Source organism: Sinocyclocheilus anshuiensis, unplaced genomic scaffold, assembly GCF_001515605.1.
Source record: "Sinocyclocheilus anshuiensis isolate Anshui unplaced genomic scaffold, SAMN03320099.WGS_v1.1 scaffold2571, whole genome shotgun sequence".
Classification (NCBI taxonomy): domain Eukaryota; kingdom Metazoa; phylum Chordata; class Actinopteri; order Cypriniformes; family Cyprinidae; genus Sinocyclocheilus; species Sinocyclocheilus anshuiensis.
This window is the reverse complement of record NW_015560621.1, coordinates 34,053-59,004: the sequence shown is the minus strand read 5'-3', so window position 1 is coordinate 59,004 and position 24,952 is coordinate 34,053. Positions and strand designations below refer to the sequence as shown.

The 24,952-nt window shown below is 36.9% G+C and overlaps 2 protein-coding genes across 5 annotated transcripts in view; both read left to right on the top strand.

The window, feature by feature from the left end:
• Nucleotides 1–8,874, top strand: part of LOC107681889 (uncharacterized) — a 16,639-nt gene extending 7,765 nt beyond the window's left edge. The window contains exons 2-9 of one of the 4 annotated variants that reach the window (XM_016478260.1): nucleotides 5,186–5,676; nucleotides 5,783–5,850; nucleotides 5,928–6,142; nucleotides 6,333–6,583; nucleotides 6,671–6,808; nucleotides 7,343–7,502; nucleotides 7,807–7,854; nucleotides 8,008–8,874. In XM_016478260.1, the coding sequence (XP_016333746.1) occupies nucleotides 5,236–5,676; nucleotides 5,783–5,850; nucleotides 5,928–6,142; nucleotides 6,333–6,583; nucleotides 6,671–6,808; nucleotides 7,343–7,502; nucleotides 7,807–7,854; nucleotides 8,008–8,267 (1,581 nt within the window). In that variant the 5' untranslated portion in view covers nucleotides 5,186–5,235 and the 3' untranslated portion in view covers nucleotides 8,268–8,874. Of the gene's footprint in view, nucleotides 1–4,979; nucleotides 5,677–5,782; nucleotides 5,851–5,927; nucleotides 6,143–6,332; nucleotides 6,584–6,670; nucleotides 6,809–7,342; nucleotides 7,503–7,806; nucleotides 7,855–8,007 lie in introns of those variants that run through there. The other 3 variants (XM_016478258.1, XM_016478259.1, XM_016478257.1) reach the window with 3 other exon arrangements.
• A 1,800-nt stretch (nucleotides 8,875–10,674) lies between these two features.
• LOC107681888 (symplekin-like) overlaps nucleotides 10,675–24,952 on the top strand; it is a 19,526-nt gene continuing 5,248 nt past the window's right edge. Inside the window, exons 1-20 of the mRNA XM_016478256.1 lie at nucleotides 10,675–10,839; nucleotides 12,685–12,795; nucleotides 12,906–12,971; nucleotides 13,064–13,117; nucleotides 13,219–13,292; nucleotides 13,846–13,972; nucleotides 14,066–14,315; nucleotides 15,309–15,479; nucleotides 15,562–15,801; nucleotides 15,905–16,056; nucleotides 18,106–18,256; nucleotides 18,380–18,605; nucleotides 20,865–21,015; nucleotides 21,106–21,341; nucleotides 22,392–22,473; nucleotides 22,621–22,734; nucleotides 22,816–22,963; nucleotides 23,169–23,329; nucleotides 23,920–24,028; nucleotides 24,119–24,219. Coding sequence (XP_016333742.1) covers nucleotides 12,697–12,795; nucleotides 12,906–12,971; nucleotides 13,064–13,117; nucleotides 13,219–13,292; nucleotides 13,846–13,972; nucleotides 14,066–14,315; nucleotides 15,309–15,479; nucleotides 15,562–15,801; nucleotides 15,905–16,056; nucleotides 18,106–18,256; nucleotides 18,380–18,605; nucleotides 20,865–21,015; nucleotides 21,106–21,341; nucleotides 22,392–22,473; nucleotides 22,621–22,734; nucleotides 22,816–22,963; nucleotides 23,169–23,329; nucleotides 23,920–24,028; nucleotides 24,119–24,219 — 2,712 coding nt within the window. The 5' untranslated portion in view covers nucleotides 10,675–10,839; nucleotides 12,685–12,696. The remainder of the gene's footprint in view (nucleotides 10,840–12,684; nucleotides 12,796–12,905; nucleotides 12,972–13,063; nucleotides 13,118–13,218; nucleotides 13,293–13,845; nucleotides 13,973–14,065; nucleotides 14,316–15,308; nucleotides 15,480–15,561; nucleotides 15,802–15,904; nucleotides 16,057–18,105; nucleotides 18,257–18,379; nucleotides 18,606–20,864; nucleotides 21,016–21,105; nucleotides 21,342–22,391; nucleotides 22,474–22,620; nucleotides 22,735–22,815; nucleotides 22,964–23,168; nucleotides 23,330–23,919; nucleotides 24,029–24,118; nucleotides 24,220–24,952) is intronic.

Here is a 24,952-nt window from a genome sequence, read left to right as displayed (position 1 = left end):
CTGAGAGCACACATCCGAAGCACACGGACAGAAAGCGGCTGTCACAGCATGTGAGTTCTAAACTAAGGTCTCATTCACACACAAGTTTACGTTACACACACGAGTTACAAAAAACAGTCGGTTTCCCTTTACCACGTCACCAAGGGAGCGAAATCAGACGCGCTCATTTTCTCAGATGCTTGCAGAAAAAGGCTTCCCAAAATAAAGTTACTGGGTTAATCTTTTTCACGTTTCCATGGTTGGTAGATGCACTGGGGACCTGATTATAGCACTTAAAACCTGGAAAAGTCAGATTTTCATGATATGCCACCTTTAACTAGACAGTATTTTATTATTGTGTGTATTGATTTGTTTACAAAATCAAATGATTGGGACACTTTTTGTCAATGAAATGGCTTGGAAAAGTGTCCCAATCAACTTGAATTCACCCTACTCTTTGAAATCATGATTGCATTACAGTATGTTGTTTTAAACACCAAATATTTTACTTATAACTTCATTATATTTTACTTATAACTTCATTATAATTCTTGAATAATAATAATTTAGTTACTTGTAATGTTAATTGTAAAAAAAAAAAAAAAGAAGAATGAAAACAAATTGGAAGTAGTTTCAATGTAGCTAGCTACTTTTTGACAGTAACTTGTAGTGTAGCTAGCTACTTTTTCAGAAGGGTAGCTTGAATGTAGCCTAACTACTTTAATTTACGAGTAGCTTGTGTCGTGGAACAAACAATGGTCTTTTTCGAAGTTGTCAAAAAAGCTCAAGAAGCAGAGTTCCAGATGTCAAAATAAGACTTTATTGAGCACAGCAGCAAAGCCGAGATGACAGCCGCTGCATCTGAAGTCTCTGTCTGTCCGCACATCCGTTTTATACCTTTTTCCCTTACCAAAGTTGGTAGTTCCGGTTTTTTATTGGTTATGCCTGTCTGGTTTGCCACAATTTATTACTAGCACACCTGGTCCATCTTTTAATGGTGGAATTTGGCCAAATCAACCATTTTTTAAAAACGTTCATTTTGCCGCTTCCCATTGGTTGGCGGTGGTCCCATGAGACATACATCAAATCTGTTTACTCGTTACTGTCAACTTCTGGAAATCACCCAAAGTTCATTGGGTTACTCAAGTTCACTGGTACAATCCAATGTAAACCACTGACACTGCCCAATGGAAGGGCCCTCATACATACAATCCTCATTAAGACATCCAGTATTGAGAATAACTAAAGATATTGATTAGTATATTGATTACTTTCATAATTATACATAATATTTTGAGTAAGATAATACCATATTGAGTAAATAACGTAATAGGTAATAGAATTACACAATACTTGTAGCTGGTCAAGCTACAGTTTGAGAGTAGCTTCCCCAAAACTAAGTGGCAAAAAAAATGCAAACAAAGTTGGCCATTAGTCATTTTTTCTTTTCTCATATATACAAATGTCTATAACTCAAAAACAAAATGAGATATTTTCACAAAATTTGACAATATGTATGGATACACTCTAAGGACACTCAAAAGTTATAATGAAATTTCAAATAAATGCTAATAGCTTTCTGTGAATTCTGTCTATTGTAATGAGCCTGGTATTAATAGACTCCTTGGGTCATGCTGAGAACAGTGATACCAATACTGCCATAGTCAGCCAAACTCCCTGTCCGCCATTTTGATTTTCTTTAAAAACCTACTTTTTCGAACTCCTCCTAGACCGTTGGTCCGATTTTCACCAAAATCAAATCATATCATCTTCAGACCATGCTGACAAAGTTTATGGATTTTGTGTTGATGGACAATACCGTTTTCGCATATCACAGCAACGAATTTGAGGCATTATGCCAAAATGACACTTGAGGCTGTATCTCTGCAATGCTTTGGCATATTGACACCAAACTTTGTGTGTGCCATTGTCAACTCACACAGAACACACCACATCGATTTGATGACAGGGCCACCTATTGGTCAAACGTAATAAGCCAATAAATCATATTACTAGTGGTTGTATTTATGATTTTTTTCAGCTGTTTTGACTAAAATCATCCTAAAATGGATTCAGTTACTCATTTCTGCAGTTGGTCTTATGCTTGCTTCTGTAGTGCTTGGCCCTGTAATTGCTGCTTGCAGCTATATTTTATTTTTGTGTTTTTGCCCTTTTTCCAGAGTGAACGTACCGTGTGTCCACACTGCTAACAGCAAACGCATCCTGTATATGGGCGCATTCATATGCACTGAATACTGCCAAAAATTATGTCATATTCATAGGCTAAAATTAAAAATGAGCTCCCTATCCGACTCATTTTTGTGGAGTTGTTACTTAATTTTGAATTCAGCAAAATGTCGCGTCACACATAATCATGACCAATCATTATTTACATTATCAGTCATTAATGTGTCACTTCAGAAAACGTCTCCGATTATTGTCGTAACCTCGGTTCCCTGAGAGCGGGAACGAGACATTGCGAAGCATTCGCAGTGGGAACTCCTCCACTTCCCTGAAATCCTGAAACCTTATAGGATAAAGCCAGTTCAATAAACTGGCCAATTGCCGCTAATCTATGCAAATCGCATGCAAATACTGACAAGCCTGCAGGCAGTATAAAATGTTGTGAAAGCGACAATTGCCTCAGAATCTAAGACTGAATGCTACAGAGCTGATCAAGCATCGAGCACTGCGATCTTCACATTGTCTCGTTCCCGCTCTCAGGGAACCGAGGTTACGACAGTAACCGGAGACGTTCCCTTTCAAGCATTCACTCTACATTGCGAAGCATTGGCAGTGGGAACGGTATACAATCCCGCTGTGAGCGCGGCGTAGATCAGCCCGAACTCAAGGCTAAGACCACACCAAGCATGGGGTAGAACAACACACAATTCCCAACCAATAGCGACACCGTTAGGAACCCGCAGCTGATAGGCGTAGCTAGACAAATGAACATATTAACTCAGGTATACCAAATTAGCATATCTTGCCAGAATAAATGACCGGTTGCACAGAATACAGGGCAGACACAACAACCGTAGCAAGGTAGCACCATGCAACGTAACAAAGCACATATAAAAATGTACATAAGCCTGCACAGTGTCAACAGCTATACGTGGTAACAAACTGTGCCCCAATTGCAGATAGCAATAAACTAGAAGAATAAGTGAGGTTAGTGACTCACCGAAAGCACTTGAGGCGCCAAGGACGACACATCCAACTTGTATAATCTGGTGAAAATATTCTGTGAAGACCAGCCAGCTGCATGGCATATATCCCAAATAGATGTGCCTTTAGACCAGGCCCATGAAGAGGCGAGAGCCCTCGTCGTATGGACTCTGATGCTGAGAGGGCATTCCTGTCCCTGGCTCGCATAAGCTGACACGATAGTATCCACTATCCAGTGAGAAAGCCTCTGCTTAGATACTGCTCGTCCCTTAAAACAGCCACCGCAGCCCATGAAGAGTTGGTTAGACTGTCGAAAAAGACTGTCGAAAAATGGCTGAGTGGTCAATATAAATCCTTAAAGGGGTATGATGTTGCTAAAACGAACATTATTTTGTGTATTTGGTGTAATGAAATGTGTTTATGCAGTTTAAGGTTAAAAAAACCACATAATTTTTCCACATACTGTACATTATTGTTTCTCCTCTATGCCCCGCCTTTCTGAAACGTGTCAATTTTTACAAAGCGCATCGTTCTGAAAAAGCGAGGTGTGCTGTGATTGGCCAGCTATCCAGTGCGTTGTGATTGGCCGAATACCTCAAGCGTGTGACGGAAATGTTACGCCCCTTACCATACTGTGATGCCCTGTCGGCAACAATACTACAGCGAGAATAAAAGTTACACCTTCTTTCTTTGCGTGAACATTTGGGCGGCGTTATGCAAATCTTCCCACATAGTGATGTAGACATGTGGGGGCGTGTTAGAATGAGCCGTTTTAGGTAGGAGTGGTTGACTCTTAACTTTTATAAAGAATATCTCTTTGGATTTGAGACTTTAGTCTTTGCAACTTTACAGATCTTCTTTATGCACCAAGAGCTTGTAACACTTCAAAGAGAAAGGAAAACTTGAAATCGCATCATATGACCCCTTTAACTCAGAATAAAACCTGCTCGGGAGCAGGGTAGCTGTGTAGCGTAAGTTACCATGGGGACGAAACCCGCTCAAAACCAACCCACCTTCTTGAGCCCGAAAACTCAAGAGTTTGCTAAAACTAAACGTGAACTTACCTGGGTAAAAACGAAACCGGCTTCGTGCTACAGGCCACTGGTACCATTTTTTTAACCATATGTTAAATAACACCGTTTCTTTTATTGGTACAGACTACACCCTGTTTGGCAGAATTTACAATGTGAAATTCTTTGGTTCCTCGGTGAATAAGGTAGGGCTGGGCAACTTTGGTCCTGGAGGGTCACTGTCCTGCAGAGTTTAGCTCCAACCCTAATCAAACACACCTGCCTGTTGCTTTCTAGTGATCTTGAAGACGATTAGGTTGTTCAGGTGTGTTCGATTAGGGTTGGAGCCCTCCAGGACTGAAGTTGCCCAGCCCTGGAATAAGGTTTACTTGTTGTTATGCAGTGATTTATTTAAATAAAACACTGCATATATTTACAAAATAGTTCAACTATTTTCTTATTCCTCTATTAAACATTGCCCAGGTCAAACCCAAACAAATGACCCTTGTTTAAAGAGGCCATTGTCCTGAACCCTTTTGTTTAGTATTTATGATTGCTAAATACATTTATTCAGTATATTTATTAGAATATCATTGCAATGTAAAATATCTTGTTTAATAAGAGTGACCATTTATTAATGATATATTAATTAATTTGAAGATTACATTTTAGGAGTCATTCATGCAAAAAATGTAAAATTAAGAAAACTTGCATGCAAAAAAAGCATGCATCAGTGTATGCAAAGTAAATGTAATTTAGAAATGGCAAATAACATTGTCATGTTTTATGACATCATTTGTATGCAATTGTCATATCTCCAAGATGAGCAATGTGTACTTAAGAGATATTTAATTTACCTATAAAAAAAATCCAGGTTAAACAAACCTCAGTAACATGTCAGCTGTCTCTTTATACTGCTGCTTGTTTTTCTTAAATAGGTGAAAGCCCTCTTCTCACAGAGATGAGAATTTGGCTCATGAGTTTCAGTGAAACAGAAAAATCTGTTCTAAACCTGATTTTTGATAAAGGAAATTATGATGAAGCCGGCAGTGGGAGGCTTAAGACTTTCAAAGGTGCAATGAACAAGAAGACTGTGCACGTGGTTGATATTGATATCTGCAATGCCAAGAGGATTCTTAGATGGGAAAAACCGACTCTTGGACCCCATGCCATTCTACTTGCATTTTCTCTGCATGATGACAGATTCACAGACCAGACCAAAGAGATTGTTGAAAATTTGGAGTTTCTTGGAGAGAAATTCTGGACTCATGTCATTGTAGTATTTACAGAGGGAGACCGTAGTATAGATGAGTATTCTGGAGCTCAGAGAAGTGTATTGGAGTGGCTTCTTGAAAAATGTGGACACAAATCCTACATCTGTGGCTATGCACCAGAAACTACAGAGAGGAGAGAGCTTTCAGAGAGGATACAGAGGATGATGAGGAGAAATAATTCAATGCATCTGGTCTTACCAGACATATCAGATAGAGATTCTCAATCCCCTTTAGACATTTTAAGGGTAAGTCATTGATGAATTTATTTTACAATGATCTCTTTGCAAATGTAAATTAGTCTAATTTGACAATACAATTACAATTCACTTAGGCACTTTTTATTTTTCACAGAAGCTAGATGGGAAAGATTACTTGTTCACTCCTGAGGTCATCGTTCAAGAGGGGCAAAGGAAATACAGGTATTGTGTCAACAGATGTAAGATAATTGAGTGTATCAGTTTGTATTCATATTCTGTATTTCTTTGAAATCAAATAGGTTACAGTGCGACCATGCAGGCTGGTTCCATTGTAAGTTTACACAGATTGGTTTTAACATGGAGGTGGAAGGAGAGGTGCTATACAGCACTGTTCTTCAGGACAGCGACTGTCCAGTTCCTGCCAACTATTACCAAGCAGGACCCGTGTATGATATCAAGTGTGTTCAGGGTGAGCTGTCTCAACTCAGACTACCTCACTGTGAGACATCCATTGGTGAGTTGGCAATCTTATGAATAATATGAGATACTGAACATAATCTGTGAATAATACAAAGTGGAAACTTTTAAGAAATATCTTGTATAATATAAAAATATAACACTTATTATATATTTTAAATGTACTAATTGTAGAGATCATGGCAAAAAAAAAAAGTTTTATTTTTTTATTTTTTTGAATCTCGTAGAGGATGCCCGCCACTTCATGTCAGTTATACATTACTCTAATCAAATGGTTGATATTCTGAAACCTCAGAATATCACAAGCACACATGTTACAGTGAGCATCCCAGAAACATCAAACTTTTTTATTTCCAAAATGGTAAACTGGTTTACGGATCATTGGTCTAAGACACATGGCCAGGTGATACTATTCTATCTACAGCAAGCACATAGGCTGCATGTGTTTCTAAAACCACGCAATGTGGATCCCAGAGAGGTACATTTTAAACATTTTTTTTTAAATGCAGTTTCACCTTATTTTGGCTGACCTTTATAAACGACTTTACCCTTTCTCTCTTCTTAGGTTGAAAAATGTAATAAAGATTACACATTAATCCAAACAGCTTGTGAATGCATGCTAAAATATGAATGTGTGTACAGCATATCCTGTGATCCTGTTGAGCAACATGGACCTTCAGTGAGGCCAAAGATACAACCGATGGTCAGTGTATGGACTGGAATAAGAATATGACATTTTCTCAAAGCATGAGTTATTTTATTTTATTTTTAAGATTTTCTAATTGATAAATCATGGGGAAATTAGGCATCAAATAGTTTACATATTTAGTTTATCTATAATGTTGCTTATGTTCTATGAACGATCCCTAAAAAATACTGAAAAATACTAGAAAAATACATCCCATACTGGGATGGTTGCTTTGCTGGAAAGTTCGATAATCATCAGCTTCAATCAATGCACAGAAGTCATTACAATTCTTGCCAAAAGACTGTGATCTTGAGAAACATTCTGCGAAACGTTCTGACTGATAGTGTATCTCCTAGACTTGATCATCTGCTATTTTAAAACCTCATTTTCTATCTGACTGTGTTTAAATGTTAAAACCGTCAATGTATTATATGTCATCTCAAAAAATTCAAAGAATCCAATATTAAAGTTAGCAAAGTTTTTCTGAAATGTAGTTTTAGAGATGATGTCTTTGAATCAAACTTATTATCCCTCTCTTTCCTTTGTTAGGACACAAAACTTCATTGCACTAAGCAGTGGAAACATTACTATCCAACATTTGATATAAAGTTGCCAGATGGTGTGATGGATGTGGGTTTACACCTCAAAAAGAAAAACCCCAAGAAAGGAAGGGTTGATGTTGTATGGAGCCGTGACATAACACTGACAGGTAAGTAATATACTGTACCGTTTATGTTACTGGAGTAAAGGTTTAGGAAGTAAATAACTGATATGACAATAATCCACCTAAAATAATAATCATCATAGACATTGGATACTTTTTATATGTTCAGCATTCAAGCTAGACTGCAACAATTGGGGCCCTTGTGCTGATCTACCTAAACATATGAGCACCGCACAATGTTAAATATACATAAATTGTTTAAAGATTTTACTGATCAATTAAATCATTCATAAAGTTAGTCTCAAAAGTTGAAAATGAAGAAGACTTTAACCAAGATTTTATCTTCCAGACTATACTGCAGAAAACAGGAGACCGACTCTATCCACTGATGAGCAGTGTAAGCACATAACCTTGACATAATCTTAGGCTAGCCATTTTATTTACATTTGAATCAGCTAGTTTTAGAATTGTAGCAGAACAAAATTAGCTTCTGTCTCACAGAAATTTGAATACTGTATAAATTAAATGTGTTGATGACTATATTCTGCAGGTGTATCCTTTCTGAAAAAGAACAAAGCTAAACTTATCCAAAAGGTGAAAAATATTGATGCCATTTTAGATCACTTTGAAGACATTATTGTAGACGAACAGATAGATGAAATCGGAGCAATGACAACAAATCAGAAAAAAATGAAGAGAATCTTTAAGATCATAGAAGGACAAGGACTTTCATCGAAACGGATGTTTTTTGATTTGCTTTACCAGGAAGAACGAGGTCTTATGGATGAAATGACAAAAGACAACAACTAACGCATGTGAGATGAACAACAGAGAAACTGAACAGGAAAAATGTATTAATTTGTTATGTTCAAGCTCCTGCTATAACATTTGTCAAAGCATGTGATATTGTCATTGACCAGTGTATGTGCCAGTCTTTTAAATGTTAGGGTTGTACTGCTTTACTGTGTGGCAATGTTTAGATGGATTGTGATGATTATGATTCAATGGATTTGTCCTCCTTGTGATCACCTCTTGCTTGTAAATAATATTTCTTCAGAAGTAGAAGTGAAATCATTTTCTGTATAAAGAGGTGCTGTAGATTATCTTTAAATGATAAACATTGTCAGTTCATAATGTAGGCTATGTCAAGTCTGGAGTAATATGTAAACTGGTGATTTTTTTTATTTATTGCAATTTGATTCTCAGTCCTGGTGCATTAATATTTACAATTGAAAGAAACACAGGTGATCTGCCTGTTATTTTGTGAGATATTGTGAAATGTGGTTTTAAAATGAAAGAACACTGTTTAATTCATAAATGCATATGTTTGATGGCTATCCCATTGCACCAAATATTTTAGGGTCCTCAAGCCAATAACTAATAAACCAGTAACATGTTTTTTTATGACAAATATAGTTTAACCCTTTAACCTTATTTGTACTTTGTCATGTAATCTTTATGCCTATATGCATGTTGTTTAAATTTGTTCTCAGTCTGTACTCTGTAGTATTGTTATAATTAGTGATGGGACGATTGATACCGAGGCTCCGACGCAGTTTTCAAAGCACTATTGTATCACACACTGTGCCTATTACGGCGACTGCTCCTTCTTCTCCTGCTAAGCCTTTGAAAAGGCACGAAGAACACCTCATATGCCGATGCTTGTATCGAAATCACCATACCACGTGCTTGATGACGTTTGAATGCAGTATCTGAAGGTCGGGACAGCTGGCTTGAAAAAAAAATCATGACTCTTGTGTTTGACTTTGCATTGACTTGGGTGTGTGTACACTTATTCGGGATTCAGCAGAATAGTTTAGAATAACCTCAACACCAGACAGAAACTGAATGCACGTTACACCTCTATTGCGCTCACCCAAAATATTTTGCTACTACTCACGTCAATTATTAATTATAATCACACACTTGTATATTTTATATTATTGATCAATATGTGAATCCTTTGACCGGACTACGCATGACACGAGTTGGCGCAGATTAAAAACCGTTTCAAACCATCAACTGCTCCGCGATGTTTTGTTAGATTTGGTGGAGAAACCAAGTCTGACCACCAGATGTCGCTAATGTGCACTGTGTTCAAATCTTCGAGTAATGAACCGTTTTTCGGTACAATTTAATGAAAGCCTCAAACGGTTCAGAAGGCCTCGATTTCCCATCACTAGTTATAATGTTTAAATGTGATTAAAACAACGATTATTTGAGAAAAAAACGAACAAACAAAACAAAACTCAATTTCCCATGTACCTCAGGTTCACGCTCAACCCCGGAAGTATAGCAGTACAACTAATAAGGAAAGAGAAATACAAAATGCGGTCATTTGTTCAGATTCATATTCAGCAATAGTCAGTATTGATAACCAAAAATCAGAATCAAGGCCAGATTTAATAATGGAAATCCTTCAAAATCTCTTTGAGTTAAAACAAAGAATAGAAGTACAGTTTATGTGGGTTTCTAGGAAATTAAAGGAAATGAAGAAGCAGATAAATTAGCTAAGCAAGCAGTAGATGATGAAATAGTAGAAATTGAGCTATCACATAGTATAAGAGAAATAAAATCAGTAATAAAGGAGAAAGTGATTAAAAAGTGGCAACAGTATTGGGATAATGAGACTAAAGGGAGACATTTATATGCAATACAGAAGAAAGTGGGAACAGGTAGAAACCGTGAGAGAAATAGAAGGGAGGAAAGTATAATTACAAAACTAAGAATGGGACATACAGGTTTGAATAAAACATTGCATTTAATATCTAAACATCCAACGGGATTGTGTGAGAAATGTGGACAGAGTGAGACTGTAGAACATGTGATTATTAATTGTAAGGGTTATGATGAAGAAAGAGAAGTGCTAAGAGAAGAAGTATGGAAGAATTAAGGAAAAGAGTTAACATTAAAGAATATATTAGACTCAGATATAGGAAGTAGTACGGTAAATGTGTTGTTTCAGTTTCTGAATAATACAGGTTTAATGAAGAGAATGTAGGAGAAGTATAGAGAGGTAGAAGATGCTGATATAGTGTGGGTAGACGGGAAAGAATATCTGAAGGTTAAATAAGGATACAGTGGGATGGGATTTAAAGGGAATTGGGGTGGAAACTGGAGGAGCTGAACACGCAGCGCCAATGTTTGTAGAAAATGTTTCTGATCCAAGCTACCTGATGATGGCAGTAATGCACTGTTAAGTGCGGTTGGAAGGAAGAAGGAAGAAGAAGAAGAACCCCGGAAGTAGATTCTTCTCCTCTTAGCATGGCGCAAATGAATACTTTGCAGTAGTAATTGCTAATACTGGTGAATTTGTAACAAAACGAATTATATGAATATGTAATTCCCACGTGAGAAGTTATCACAAGAAAGGTTGAGTAAGGTAAAATACGTTTTGTGCTTTCTAACTCTTTTCATGCCTAAAAGATCGCTTTTTAACGGCAGTGCTAACCGACCGGTTTTATTAATGTTAATTTTATTTCCCCACATTTTATAGAATTTAAAATAATTGACTTTAAGTGAGTTAAGTGTGATACTCATCATTTACTAAAGTTGCTATTTTAGGACAGCCAGAAAACCCGTTTTATAAGATTAAGTAATCTAGCTACTATTAGCCCAATTATGTAAGAGCAATTAACGAGCTACTATTTAAGTATGTAGTGCTAAAACTCAATTCAGCACTTTTATCTACATCGTGGACAGTGTTTCTCGCTTTTGGAGTATTTACTGGAGTAAGTTTATGTTTCTGAAACTCCAAACTAGTCCCACTTATAATACAGGTCATTCATTTGTTCAAATCCTGATATTGTGTTTTCATTCAGTTTTAAAATGTTTTCTTTTCACGCAAGCACAAGTTTACAAAAAATTCGTTCACTGTGACATCTAATGTCAAAATTTAAATTCACTTTTAATTTAGTCATTTTAACCAGCAAGTTATGCATGAGAAACGTCTCAAATTGCCTTTGGAGATACTGAATAAAGTAGTGTAAGTGTACTGTCTAATGTTAAAATACCTTACCTCATTAAATCTGCTTAAAATCCGTAATTCTCTAACATCTAGTCTGTAATCAGAAGGTGTGATCAAAAAGACACTGCAATGATACTCCTGTCATGTCAGTGTGTAACAGAACAGAGTGGTCCTGGTATTGAAGTCAATGATACAAGAACTGTGTAACAATTAAATGCACTATGATATACTGTAATAATCCTGGTCGGCATGCATTTCTGCAATGTGAGCATCTTGCAGAATTACTATTTTTGCCTAAATAACCTTATGGCTGAACTGACAGTTGACCTTTGTAGATTAGAGTAAATTAATTGGCAATCTCTGCCATGACAGTCTCTTGTATTTCTTAGTTTGCTTCTTGTATTAAGGCAAGACCCCACATGTTAAAGTTTTAACTAATAGATGTCACTATATTTCCTGTTTATAAATGTACATTAGTACTGTAGTACATTAAGACAATTGTTTTGTATTACAAGTTTTCTGAAATGTTTAAATATGCAAGTTGGGCATTATTTAATTAAATGTACACAAATTTGCATACATTTCCAGTACATGAATCCAAACTTTGGATAAAGCCAGGTTTCTGGATAGGTTTCTATTTGGATATCTCTTTTCATCACTCTGAAAATACTGTAATAAAATGTTTTATGAATCAGGCAAATTATACTGTATATAAACAGACCCCTCTGTTAAAACAGCCAGAATAAAACTGGAAAGTTTGACGTATGTAAGAGCTACTGAAATGGAGACGCCATTTTGAGAAAACGGGCTTTAAAATTATGTATTGTAATTGAAATCTACAGACACAAATAGATAAGGTGTAGCCTAATGAAATTAACACTTAAAATGTATTTTGGATGTTTTACTTCCACTAGTTTGAAATAAGACATGTTATGGAAGCAAAATCTCAGAAATGATCAGTGCTGGAAAAAAAAAGAAAAGTTGCCTGTAATGTATTGCCTTAGGAGAGGTTTAATAAAAAGTAATACAACTATTGAGAAGGTAAGTACATGAAAAGTGCATTGAATGAAAATATTACTTTAAATGACAGGTATATTTGACAGTGAATTCTGTAAGGTGATCAGTATTGAGAATATTCCTCAATGTTGAGTATGTAGTATGGAAAAACCCACATTTCACATATTTATATGGAAATAGGCTGACCTTGAAATTGTGCTTACCTTTTTTCATCTTTGTGGCCTGTGATGCTCTTTTCTTTAGATTTTTTTCACAATGGCGTCAGGCGTGGGAGAACAAGCACATGGTAGCGTGGCCTCCCAGTTCTACAGCAATGAGGAAGAAACAGCCGTTGACATGACCACTAGCGAGAAGGTAACACACTGGGCCATCATTTCTAATAAGTCACTGCACTAGTTATTGCTGTTTTGTTTTTTGCAAATGTGACATTTGTCAATTTAGCATGGATTGCATTGCTCCATCAGGTGGTGGACTTGCTAAACCAGGCGGCCCTCATCTCTACAGAGGAAAAGCTTATTGTTCTCAAACAGGTTTGGAAATCCTTTTCATATTGTTGTAAACAAAAATCAGATGCTTAGTGTTCATGATTATGTAGTTCTGTTCTCTGTCTTTTTATTATCAGGTGCAGGAGTTGATTATCAACAAGGACCCTTCATTGCTTGATAATTTTCTGGATGTAAGTGCAGTCTGTACAGTCTTCACCAGCTTGTGTAAGTAGGTAGATGAGCCGACACAGAAATGAAATTCACACTTTCTGCTTTCATCCATTCTCAACAGGAAATCATCGCATTTCAGACTGATAAATCAATTGAGGTGCGAAAGTTTGTCATCGGATTCATTGAGGAGGCATGGTGAGTACTGGCTGATCTTAGATATGAATCAGTCCACATCAAGTTAGTTGGAATCTCAAACTCAAAATTGTTACAGCAGAATGCTATCATAGTGGACTTATATCTGTGAAAATTTCAGTTTGCTGTCTGGTACTCCATCAGAGATAATCAATCCGAAATTTAAAAATGCACTTTCTTACTCTCATTAAAAAAAAATAATACCTTATTTTTTGAATGAGTGCAAAAAAGTGCATTTTCTCACTCTAGAAATGTTCTGCATGTGCACTCAAACCCTTCCCATTATAAAAGTGGAAACAAGTTTGCTTTAGGCCAAGACACAAAGACTGCTGCTGTGTTTGAACCAAGTAAAACAAAAATAAAAAAGGTGGTTTTGCAATACAAAACAGAGATAATCACTCAAAACTAAACTAGCAAAATTAAATATGGCCAAGTAACCTCCATCGGACCATCTGAGAGAGATTGAATCGTACTGCACAATACAAAATTCACTGAGTTCAATACTTCATATACATATCATGACCTGTCCCTAAAGAGTCGCTTCTTGTTCATTCAGTAAAAGAGACAGTGAGCTGCTTCTGAGGCTGATTGCCAACCTGAACATGCTGATGAGAGATGAGAGTGTGAATGTGGTGAAAAAGGCCATTCTGACGCTCACTCAGCTATACAAAGTGGCTTTACAGGTATCATTAGTTTTCACTTACATACACCGTATTCATTGTTTGCCTGGGCTGATGCTTTTAAGTGTCTGACGTGTTCTGTATTTGTTCTGTTAGTGGCTGGTGCGCACTAAGAGTGTCTCGGACATGCAGGAGGCATGCTGGGATATGATGACCCAGATAAAAGAGGATGTTCTGGCCTTGCTGGATTCCGATAACGATGGAGTTCGCACTCATGCCATCAAATTCACAGAGTCCCTCATCATCACGCTGTCACCACGTACACCTGACTCTGACACGCCCAAGAAACAGGAGGGAGACATCAGCCTGGACAAAATCCCCAAAGACCACACATATATTCGATATGGTAAGAGCAGATTCACATTTTCAAACTAAATTTTTGGCTTTCAATATGATTATCGATTTTTTTTTTTTTAATAAATATATGCACTGCATGTTTGAGTGAAGGGCGGCATGCATGCAGCTCATGAATTAGTGTTTTCAGTGTCTTAGATTGGAGCTGATTTGTACATGCTCATCTCTGCATTTGAGTTTGGGTCGCTTGTAATGTGCATGTGGGAACGTAACATGCGCCAGCCATCTTCACAAACTTCTGATGAGATGTGCTTATAAACTGGCTGTTGCCAACAAAGGTGAAGCTTTAAGGGCTCCCTGTGGTTTTAAAAGCTTGATGGTTTAACATTTGAAAATGAAGAAATGAAGACAACCATAAATATTAGCACTGTAATTTTACAGTTGCACTGTAAAAAAAGTTATTATATTAAGTACTTGATTTTTAAAAATATTTTACAGTAAAATTGCAATAGTAATATTTCCTATTTGTATTTTTTATTCGAATAATTTGTATGAATAATTATAATTAAATAAAAATAATAATAATTATTATAATTTAATTTAATTGTCACATTGATATAAAATCACACATTTGTCAAAATTTTGCAGTCTGTATGAAATCCACAAAGACCACACATAAATCTTAAGTACTTGATTAGATTTTTTTTTTTTTACTCTGATATATTTCAGTAATAATTTTTCATATTTTGTTTATTATTTATTTAGTAATAATAATAATTACTACTATACTACTACTAATTATTTTTATTTAATAGTCATATTGATTTATAATAAAAAAAAATATTGGCCAAATTGTGCAGCCAAGCACAGCAAACCTGGAACTTTTTTTCTTGCAATTATAATTTTCATCAGAAAAATCTAAGATTTTTTTCCCCAAATTGTACTGCCCTAATGTCAAAACTTGTTAAAGTTTCATAGAAACATTTTCATTCTTTATGTTTGCTTCCCTTTCTTCTCCCCTTGTCTTCCTCCTGTCTTCTCTAAGACACCTTATGTGAGGAGGGTAAGTTGGCTCTGGAGCAGTTGTTAAAGTTTATGGTGCACCCTGCCATCTCCAGCATTAATCTCACCACTGCACTGGGATCACTGGCCACGCTGGCCAGACAGCGGCCCATGTTCATGTCTGAGGTAGTGCAGGCCTATGAGACGCTACATGGTGAGTTCCGTCCACTGACATTATTCAAAATACAAATCTACTAATTTCTTTTGTTCTTAATCTGTTTTGTTGTGCTCCCCAGCTAACCTGCCCCCAACTCTGGCTAAGTCTCAAGTGAGCAGTGTGCGCAAGAACCTGAAGCTGCACTTGGTCTCGGTGCTGAAGCACCCCAGCAGCGTGGACTTCCAGGGCCAGATTTCCACTCTGCTGCTGGACCTCGGCATGTCTCAGAGTGAGATCACCCGCTGCACACCAGCCACTGTACAGCCCCGTAAGAGGCTCCACCATGAGCCCTACGTTGAGGGCAAGAGGATCAAGATGGGTGAGTTGCTGTTTTATTGAGCTGGGTGAGTCGTTGTTGTGGGTCAGTTGTTGGCATTGATTGATTGAAAAGAAGAGGAATAATGCCTTGTTTGTGCTTGCAGAGGCCTCTCTAGTGGAGGATGATGAGGATAAAGAAGAACCAGCTCCAGTCGTCACCACAAAACCATCCTCCTCTGTTGGCACCCAATCAGCCATCGATCTCACTGCTGAGTTCCTGTTGCCTCTGCTGACTCCAGACAATGTGGCCAACCTGGTGCGTACTATGGCACAAAGTTAAACTTTGTGTTTTTCTTCAAATGTTGTAGTAATAATAATAAAAATAATCATCATCATTTTAATACATCATATTTAAAAAAATTTTTTTAAAATTCATTATAAAATATGAAGACAAAAATATTAATACAAATTAAAAGTCAATTAAAAAATGAATATTTAATAATTATAGTATTGTATTTGACACTACAACTCACTGTGCTAATATGTCTCAAATTCTTCACTTACAGTCATTAAAAAGCCTCAAGCTTTATTTTGGTGGAAAACTGCAGGGAGATCTTTAAGTCTGTTTATTTGATGCTTCTTGTTATAAATATTGTAAAATGCTGAAAACTTCTGCACAAAAATGATGGAAATTTTACAAAAGTGAAAATACAGTGATCCTGGTGCATGTTTTTTAAATGCACATAATAAATAACATGCAGAGATGGCGTTTGTGTGGAGCAGTATTTTCTGCAAACCGAGTCACTGAGAATCTGAAAACACAGGAAGAGTGTAAATGAACACAGTGCTGCGCTATAATCTTAAACACACATTGAGTAAAAGACTAAATCATTTTTTTAAATTTTATAACCGCAATTTAAATTGTTTTAGTTTCACTTTTTTTTTTTCATTTGTTATATTTTCATCAACTCATGAACCCAGTTCAGGGCTCGCAAAATTTCAAAATCCCTGGTAGCCCTTTGGGCAGGTACTCTTCAGGTTTTTGGTAGCCCGAAAATTTATTTTACAAAAAAAAAATTTGAAAAAATAAAAAAATCAGATAGGAGTTTAAATGTCAATCAAAAATATTTTCAATACACAAATATCAACAAATATGAAGGAAGGAATTTTATTTCACTATTTACAGTATCTGCAGAATAAAAAAAAAAAAAAACATTTAAGGCGATTTATGACCCATTTTAAGAGCTGCACAAGTAAAATGAACACAGTATGAGTGGGGTTGGACAATGTCTATGGTAACACAGTATTGAGCCATAAAATTACATGATTTACAGTTCAGATACAGGTTTTCACAAAAACAAAAATCTTATACAACAGCATTTCAGCCTTTAGACCATTTTTATGAAAAGGGATAAATCAAGCATATAAATTGTCAATTTAAAACGTATAAATATTACTGTCTTAATTGTTTCGATTTTTCGAAGGCACATTAAGTTGTTATTTACAACTTGATGTGTTTGCTGCGTAAAAACATGAGTTGATATTTGCATTGATCTGACCATAAACAGCAAGAAAGGCTTATTGGAAATGCAAATTCATTCTCTTTAGGAGCGCTGAAATATTGCGGTTTCCCCGGTAACGGCTGTGTACACAAAGCAGCTCCGCGCTCATAAATGCTGCTTTATCAGGAATTATAGGTCAAATTAAATTAAAATGCCAACGACACGTCGGTTCCCTTCAGATACATTCAAATAAAGACATCCGCGAGTTTTGACTTGAAACGTGCAGCGCTCATATTTATTCAATGACATCATTGCCTTTTGAGGTTTAATCCAGCCGTATCGCGACTCGTCTTTCCGTCCCCAACTGTAAAACCTCTTGAAATTATAATTAAGACATTTCTTATACCATTTAACATATTTAAAACTTTTTATGGCCTTAAGTATGATACAACTCACTTTAGGAGTTTTTAAGGACCCGCGGGAGATCTGCATTTAAGATAGCCCGTCGGGCAGAGTGGTGATACATTTTGGTAGCCCGACTGGAAAACACCATAGCCCCGGGACGTCGGGCTAGCGATTCTGCGAGCCCTGCAGTTCCCTTGTGAATGTTTGGTAAAATGCTGGTGTAGAGTAAAACCTGTTCGCAAGCATGCATAATAACATCAGTTTGTCCTATGTGGGTCTTTTTGAAAACATATAAAAAGAACAATCATTTAAATCTAAATCAAAAGACTAAATATATAAAAAAAAAAAATTGGTCAAAAAATCTGGGAACCCTGTGTTGAGTAGCACACAGTGTTGTGCTTGTCACTATAACTTAAATGTGATAACTTGCACTTTTTTTATGATTTGTGTCAATGCAGGTGCTCATCAGTATGGTTTACCTGCCTGAAGTGATGCCGGCCTCTTTCCAAGCCACCTACACACCTGTAGAATCAGCCGGCACTGATGCCCAGATAAAACACTTAGCCAGGCTGATGGCCACACAGATGACTGGGGCTGGCCTGGGACCAGGTGAAGTGATTGTTATTTAAAAGCAAGGAGAGATAAACTCCTTTAGTTCCTGTCAGCACAACTGGAAAGCCGGCGAGGGGGGTTGTGTGTTGGACATCATCTCCTCTCTCTCCTGCTGCACAGGGCTGGAGCTGTGTAAGGCTCGAGATGAAGAGGTGAAGGAGGAATATGGTGGAGCGGGTGAGTCCAGCTCCAAAGACCCTCTCATCATCCGCAAGCTGTCTGCTGTGTCCCTGGGTCAAGCCATCTCAGTGGTGGGGGCGCCAGCAGCCTACAAGAGCCCTATCACTGAAGAGGCACCTCAGATCAAGAAGTTCCCAGAGCCCATACTGCCCACCACACAGCCCAAGTAAGAGTGTCCCTATAGCTCATCAATTATGAGCTGCCTTGCTGGGCAGCTGCCTTCTAAGGTGGCATCCTAACTAATACACAGTCTCATAAGAAACTGATTTGGAGCTATTTACAATGGCAGAAACCAAATAGTGCTAGTCAAGTGAAGTGTGCCAAAGATGTGACTCGCAGCGTTTGCAGTTTGATATTGCATGGCACTAAGCTAATAACAAACATAAATCTTAGCACACCCAAATATTAGGTAAATAATTTTGTTTTTAAATAGTGACTTAAATAAGATTTTCCACTCAATTGAGTTTTCTTAGTTCACTTTCCCACTGTTTTTGACCCTTTCTGCATGACTATAAAATAATAATGATTTCTTAATCAAAGAAATTAAACAAAATAAGAAATATATTGTAATAATAATAAATAATTATTTGTTCATTTACATTACAATACTAAATTTAAATCACAATACTAATTTTTACAGCATAATTTCTTCATTTTCAAACGTTAAACCCCCAAACTTTTATTTTGGTTCACTGGCCAAATATATGTACACCATTTCAGAGCAAAGCACAGCACTGTGTTCATTTACACACATGCAGCTCGTGAAATTGTGTTTCTCAGCATTTCATAGCAGCCTGATTCACAGTAAATGAACCAAGCTGCTCTGAAACACTGACAAATTTTTTGCTATAAGTTTGATTGCATCATATAATAATTGCTGTTAATAGTGTTCATCGTCTGTTTTATTACGTCTTAAATTGATTTTTCCGTACATTTCTGCCATATGTACATTAACTGACAGTCACCACTGATAAGCTACCACTAAATATTGTAGAAACTTAATTTGCTGTAAAGTTGCTTTGCAATGATTTGTATCATGAAAAGCGCTGTACAAATAAACTTGACTTGACAAATATAAGATATGACTGATATGACTATCACACTAAGGGTGGGTTGCACCAACAAGGATTCATTTAAGTAAAGTTTAGAGCTAATCAAGGATTTGTTGATCTGGGTTTTATTTTAAATCGAGTTGCGTTGCACCACTTAATTTTAAACACAGATTAACAAATCAGGGATTAGAACTCTAACCTGCGATTAAAACCTCCATCTACGAGTAATTTTCTCCGACATGATGGATTTTCGCCATTGCAATTAAACAGGAACAATGCTAATATTCCTAATTTTTCTTTGCTTACTACCAAACTCTCTTTCTGACATAAAAAGTTGCTCGTGTCAAAAAAGGAAATAAACTTGTAAAATATCTGCCGTCTTAATAAACTGCTATCGTTATTCAAACGGCTGATCAAGCAAGCAATGAATACATTTCTGGCAGTGCATACGGATTTCATAATCCTGGAAATATATTTATAGTATCAATTAATGGAGTATGTTTTATGACAGCGCCGCCCCGTCCGTTTGATCGCCGCCCAGCATCCACGCGTGGAGCGAGCGTGAGAAACGAGAGGCGTGGCCGCGATCATTGGCGCTCACTTCATCATCACCACTGCCGTTAAATGCTATACAGTATATTTCTGTTTTCTTTGTCGTACACCGAGATGCACCGAGATGAGTGACGGATTCACATCCCGGACTCGATAGCAGACACGAGTTTACTACGGGCTGCCAAGACCCTCACAATCTGCTGATAAGCTACCACTAAATATTGTAGAAACTTAATTTGCTGTAAAGTTGCTTTGCAATGATTTGTATCATGAAAAGCGCTGTACAAATAAACTTGACTTGACAAATATAAGATATGACTGATATGACTATCACACTAAGGGTGGGTTGCACCAACAAGGATTCATTTAAGTAAAGTTTAGAGCTAATCAAGGATTTGTTGATCTGGAATTGAGATTTAAATCTGAGTTTAAAGTTATGGAGCAACATGATTAAAGTTAATCTATCTTAAATATAAATTAAATCCAGGATCAAGATGATGGTTTAAATGTAATCCTGCTTATTTTTAAACAAGGTTTAAAGTTTGGTGCAACGGAATTATTAGATAAACCTTGATTTAATCTAGATTAAAGCTTAATCATTGTTGGTGCAACCCACCCTAAGTGATATTGCGATTTATCAGTTTTAAAATGCCAAATCCAGTGTGTGGATAATTCTGCTGTGGCGACCTCTAAAGCACTAGAGCAGCCGAAAGGAGATGAGATTAAGATATTGCTTTGTATTTGTGTGTTGTCTCTAGTTTTAATCATCTGTTTTGATTGATTGTTTCTTTTTGTTTTCCTCCCCATCACCCCTCATTCAGAGCTCCTGGGGCCAGTGGCAGAAAAAAAGTGTTCAAATTGGCCGACGTGGTGCAGCCATTTTCAGAGGCTCAGATTGAGAAACTCACCAACATGGCCATCAAGCGGATCCTCCAATCAGAAAAGGTCATTGCACAGAGTGGGATGTCCCATGTGAGTTTGCTTTTGAAGGCTTCTGTGCATACCACCTCAGCCACTATATCCATTCTACTAAGTCCACATTCCTGTTTTATCTTCTCCCAGGTCCGTGTGAAGCTGCTTGCACGGTTGGTGACCCAGTTTGAGGGTGGGAAGAAAAATGACTTGTTGCAGTTTATCTTGGAGGATATGCGGGGCAGAAGTGAGCTGGCCTTTTCTCTGCTGTACCACGAGTACAATGAATACCTGAGTCAGCAGCCCCCCAGCTCTCTGGACAGCTATGAGCACTGTCTGTACACACTGCTGTCTGGCCTGCAGGAGAAACCTGAGCAGAGGGATGGGTGAGGATCACCTCATAACATCACAAATTAATTATCAACATGATACAATCAGTGAATGAACATAATTCATCAGAAAGTTAAAGGTGCAATGTTTTGTTTATTTTCGCTTGCCGATACGACGGAGTTCTTATACATTAGGGATTCTCAGTCTTTTTGTCAGCTGAATCTCTTTGACCTGAAATATTTCCTTGAAGTCCCCCCTCAGATTTTAAGTTAATATTTCAATAATTTAACACATTTGCATGTTCATGGTTCTCTGATGTTGGTTAATGGTAGGGCTGCATGATTAATCGCATGCGATATTTAACGCGCATCTTATCAGTAAAGCCGGTTCTGTAATCAGCGGTAAATCTCCATCACCTGCGTGCTTTCACATTGAGCAGCAATTTGGCTTTACTGACAAGATGCGCGTTAAATATCGCATGCGATTAATCGTGCAGCCCTAGTTAATGGTCACATGACATGCAAGTAAACATGTCAAATATTTAGTCTTTTTTAGTTGGTGTTTTGATTATTTGTATTTTTAAATTATTTATTTTAATTTTACATTTTAATTATTTAAATAACTTAAAATTAACTCTCAAACTCCAGTTTTGCAAACCCTGTCATGAATTATTCTGCATTTATCTTTAAATGCGTAACATTTGATGCATAATATGTAATTATTTGTTTTAATCTTTGGTTAAATTTGTAGTAATATACTATGGAAAGTGCACTTTTTTTTATTTATTTTAACTTTTTCACCATTTTAAAATGCCTTTATTAGTTTATTTTAATTGTCCTACAGTGAGACAAATGAATATTTAAAAGTACAAATATTCCAGTAGTCGTTTTTCAATTAATGAGATCCTAAAATCTGCATACATAAGAAATAATTGCCAAAAGGGTTTTGGATGGAGTTCAACATGTCACCCCACAGGATATTTGAATTTCCCGAATATATTTCATATGAATTTGTCAGCAACACAAATTCAGTGCTTGTTTTATATGAACTAATAAAACAGTTTATTTTGATATTTTGTCACTATTCCTGAATTTAATTTATGACAGGCTTTTCACCAAGCTTGTGTTGGAGGCTCCAGTCATTACAGACTCAGCACTGGAGGTGATTCAACGCTACTGTGAGGACGAGGTCAGCCACACTACTACACTTAACCCCATTAAAAGTTTCTGATGCCATCACTTATACAGATTTTTTCTTTTCTGTCATTATCTGCATATGCATTTACATGTTAAATCTTCTTGTAAGAAACTCGAATGTTCCTTATTTGTCTTTCAGTCACGTGTTTACCTAGGCATGTCCACATTAAAGGAGCTCATCCTCAAACGCCCATCCAGACAGTACCAGTACCTCAATGTCCTTCTGAACCTCAGCTCTCACGAAAAAGAAAAGGTTAACCTCTAATCATCTGTCAGTCTTTGTTTCATTAAATAATTTCATAGTAGTATAATAACAATCCCCACTGATGTTCAGGTGCGCTCCACTGCTCTCAGCTTCATCAAGCGCATGTATGAGAAGGAACATCTGAAGGACTGTATTGAGAAGTTTGCTCTCACCTACATGCAGTTTCTGGTCCACCCAAACCCACCTTCTCTTCTGTTTGGAGCAGGAGAGGATACAGGTTCAGAGACTTTTCCTAGACTTCAGATCTATCCCAATTTTTGATATAATTGATTAGGTTCATGGTCTATGTGCTCATACTTGTGTATTAAATTACCTTCTTATAGAAAGAAACTTTATTGTTACTATGATAGTGTAAAATGAACTCACTGCTGTACTGTGCCTTAACATATTGTTGACTTTGTTCAATCCTGCTGTGTCCTCAGAGGTGGCAGCTCCCTGGACAGAGGAAACGGTGCGGCAGTGCCTTTACCTCTATCTCTCCCTCCTTCCCCTCAACCATCGTCTGGTGCATGAGCTGGCTGCTGTCTACACCGAGGCCATCGCTGACATCAAACGCAGTGTGCTCAGGGTCATCGAACAGCCTGTAAGACCCTCTCATCCAAAACTGGATTTCTCAAATGTTTATTCACTTTTCATGTCTTTTGTATTCAATCTCATTATCCTGCTCAGTTAGGGTTTGTCTGATTTATTTGTTCACGTACACTTCCTGTGTACTGAAATAGTGGGGAACTGAACTAAACAACAGATTTATTCAGATTCATTCAAAGAGGACATGCTCATTCTTGAGAGGATTTTGTTAGCTATAACTTTGTTCGTATATTTATTTTGAATACATATATGTTAAAAGTTTTTGTCAACATTTAGGAGTAATTTTAGAAATATTTATGTACTATTATAGTAGTTATTAATATTTTTAGTTTGCTTTTTTAATGAAAGCTATATTTAGAATTTTCATTTTAGTAAATTTATGCGATTTTGTCCTTTTTAATATTTCTATTTAGCTTTCATTAATTTTTTTTATTTCAGTTTTAGTTTTACTTATTTCAGTTCGTTTTTACCTATTCTTCACAGCTAACAAAGATGGGCCAAAAGAAAAAATAATTTTGATTGCGTGGTTGATTAAAACGGTTAATTTATGATAACTATAATAGTTTCATCTATGTTTTTTCATAGATAAGAGGAATGGGAATGAGCTCTCCTGACCTGCTGCTCCTGGTGGAGAACTGTCCTAAAGGAGCAGAGACGCTGGTCACTCGCTGTCTGCATATACTCACTGATAAAGGTGTGTGTGAAAGAGCAAGAGTGATTGTGTCTGTATATGCATCTCTGTATAGTAAATGTTGACCTTGCATGGATTGTTTCATGTTCACAGTGCCGCCATCTCCTGAGCTGGTGGAGAGGGTGAGGGATCTTTATCATAAGCGAGTGCCAGATGTTCGCTTCCTCATTCCAGTAATCAATGGCCTGGAGAAGGTTTGTTTTATCTTGTGTGTCCTCCTTAGGTGTCTGGTATTGTTTCATCCGCATCAGAGCTAATCACAAATGCACAGCAGTGGTTAAATAAGAAAATTTCAATTTCCCATATTTAGGTGTTGTTAGACAAGTGAAGTGCCTAAAAACATATTTTTTACATGATAAAAGGAATCACACACGATCTTGAGTGGAGTTGAAAGCAGCTCTAAACAAGGCACATCTAGTTAGATTTCAGAGCCAGAATAATCTGTTTTATGTAGGGCTATCGGTTGTTTCAAAACAAAACAATGAATTAATAGCTCCTAACATAAACATTTCTAATCTAAAATATATTTTCATATCTTCAAATTAATGTGGAGACGGTATTTTATTGTGTACATACAGTATTTTAAATATTTGTTTAAAGGGGTCATATGATGCGATTTTTAAGTTTTCCTTTCTCTTTGGAGTGTTACAAGCTGTTCGTGAATAGATAAGATCCCTAAAGTTGCAAAGACTAAAGTCTCAAACCCAAAGAGATATTCTTTATAAAAGTTAAGACTCGTCCACGCCCTCCTAAACTGCCTCGTTCTAACACACCCCCACATGTCTACGTCACGATGTGGGAAGATTTGCATAACACCGCCCAAATGTTCACGCAAAGAAAGAAGGCGTAACTTAGATTCTCGCTGTAGTATTGTTGTTGCCGCCGCTGCCATGTCGTGGAGACGCTGTGTGTTTCGTTGTGAAAGCG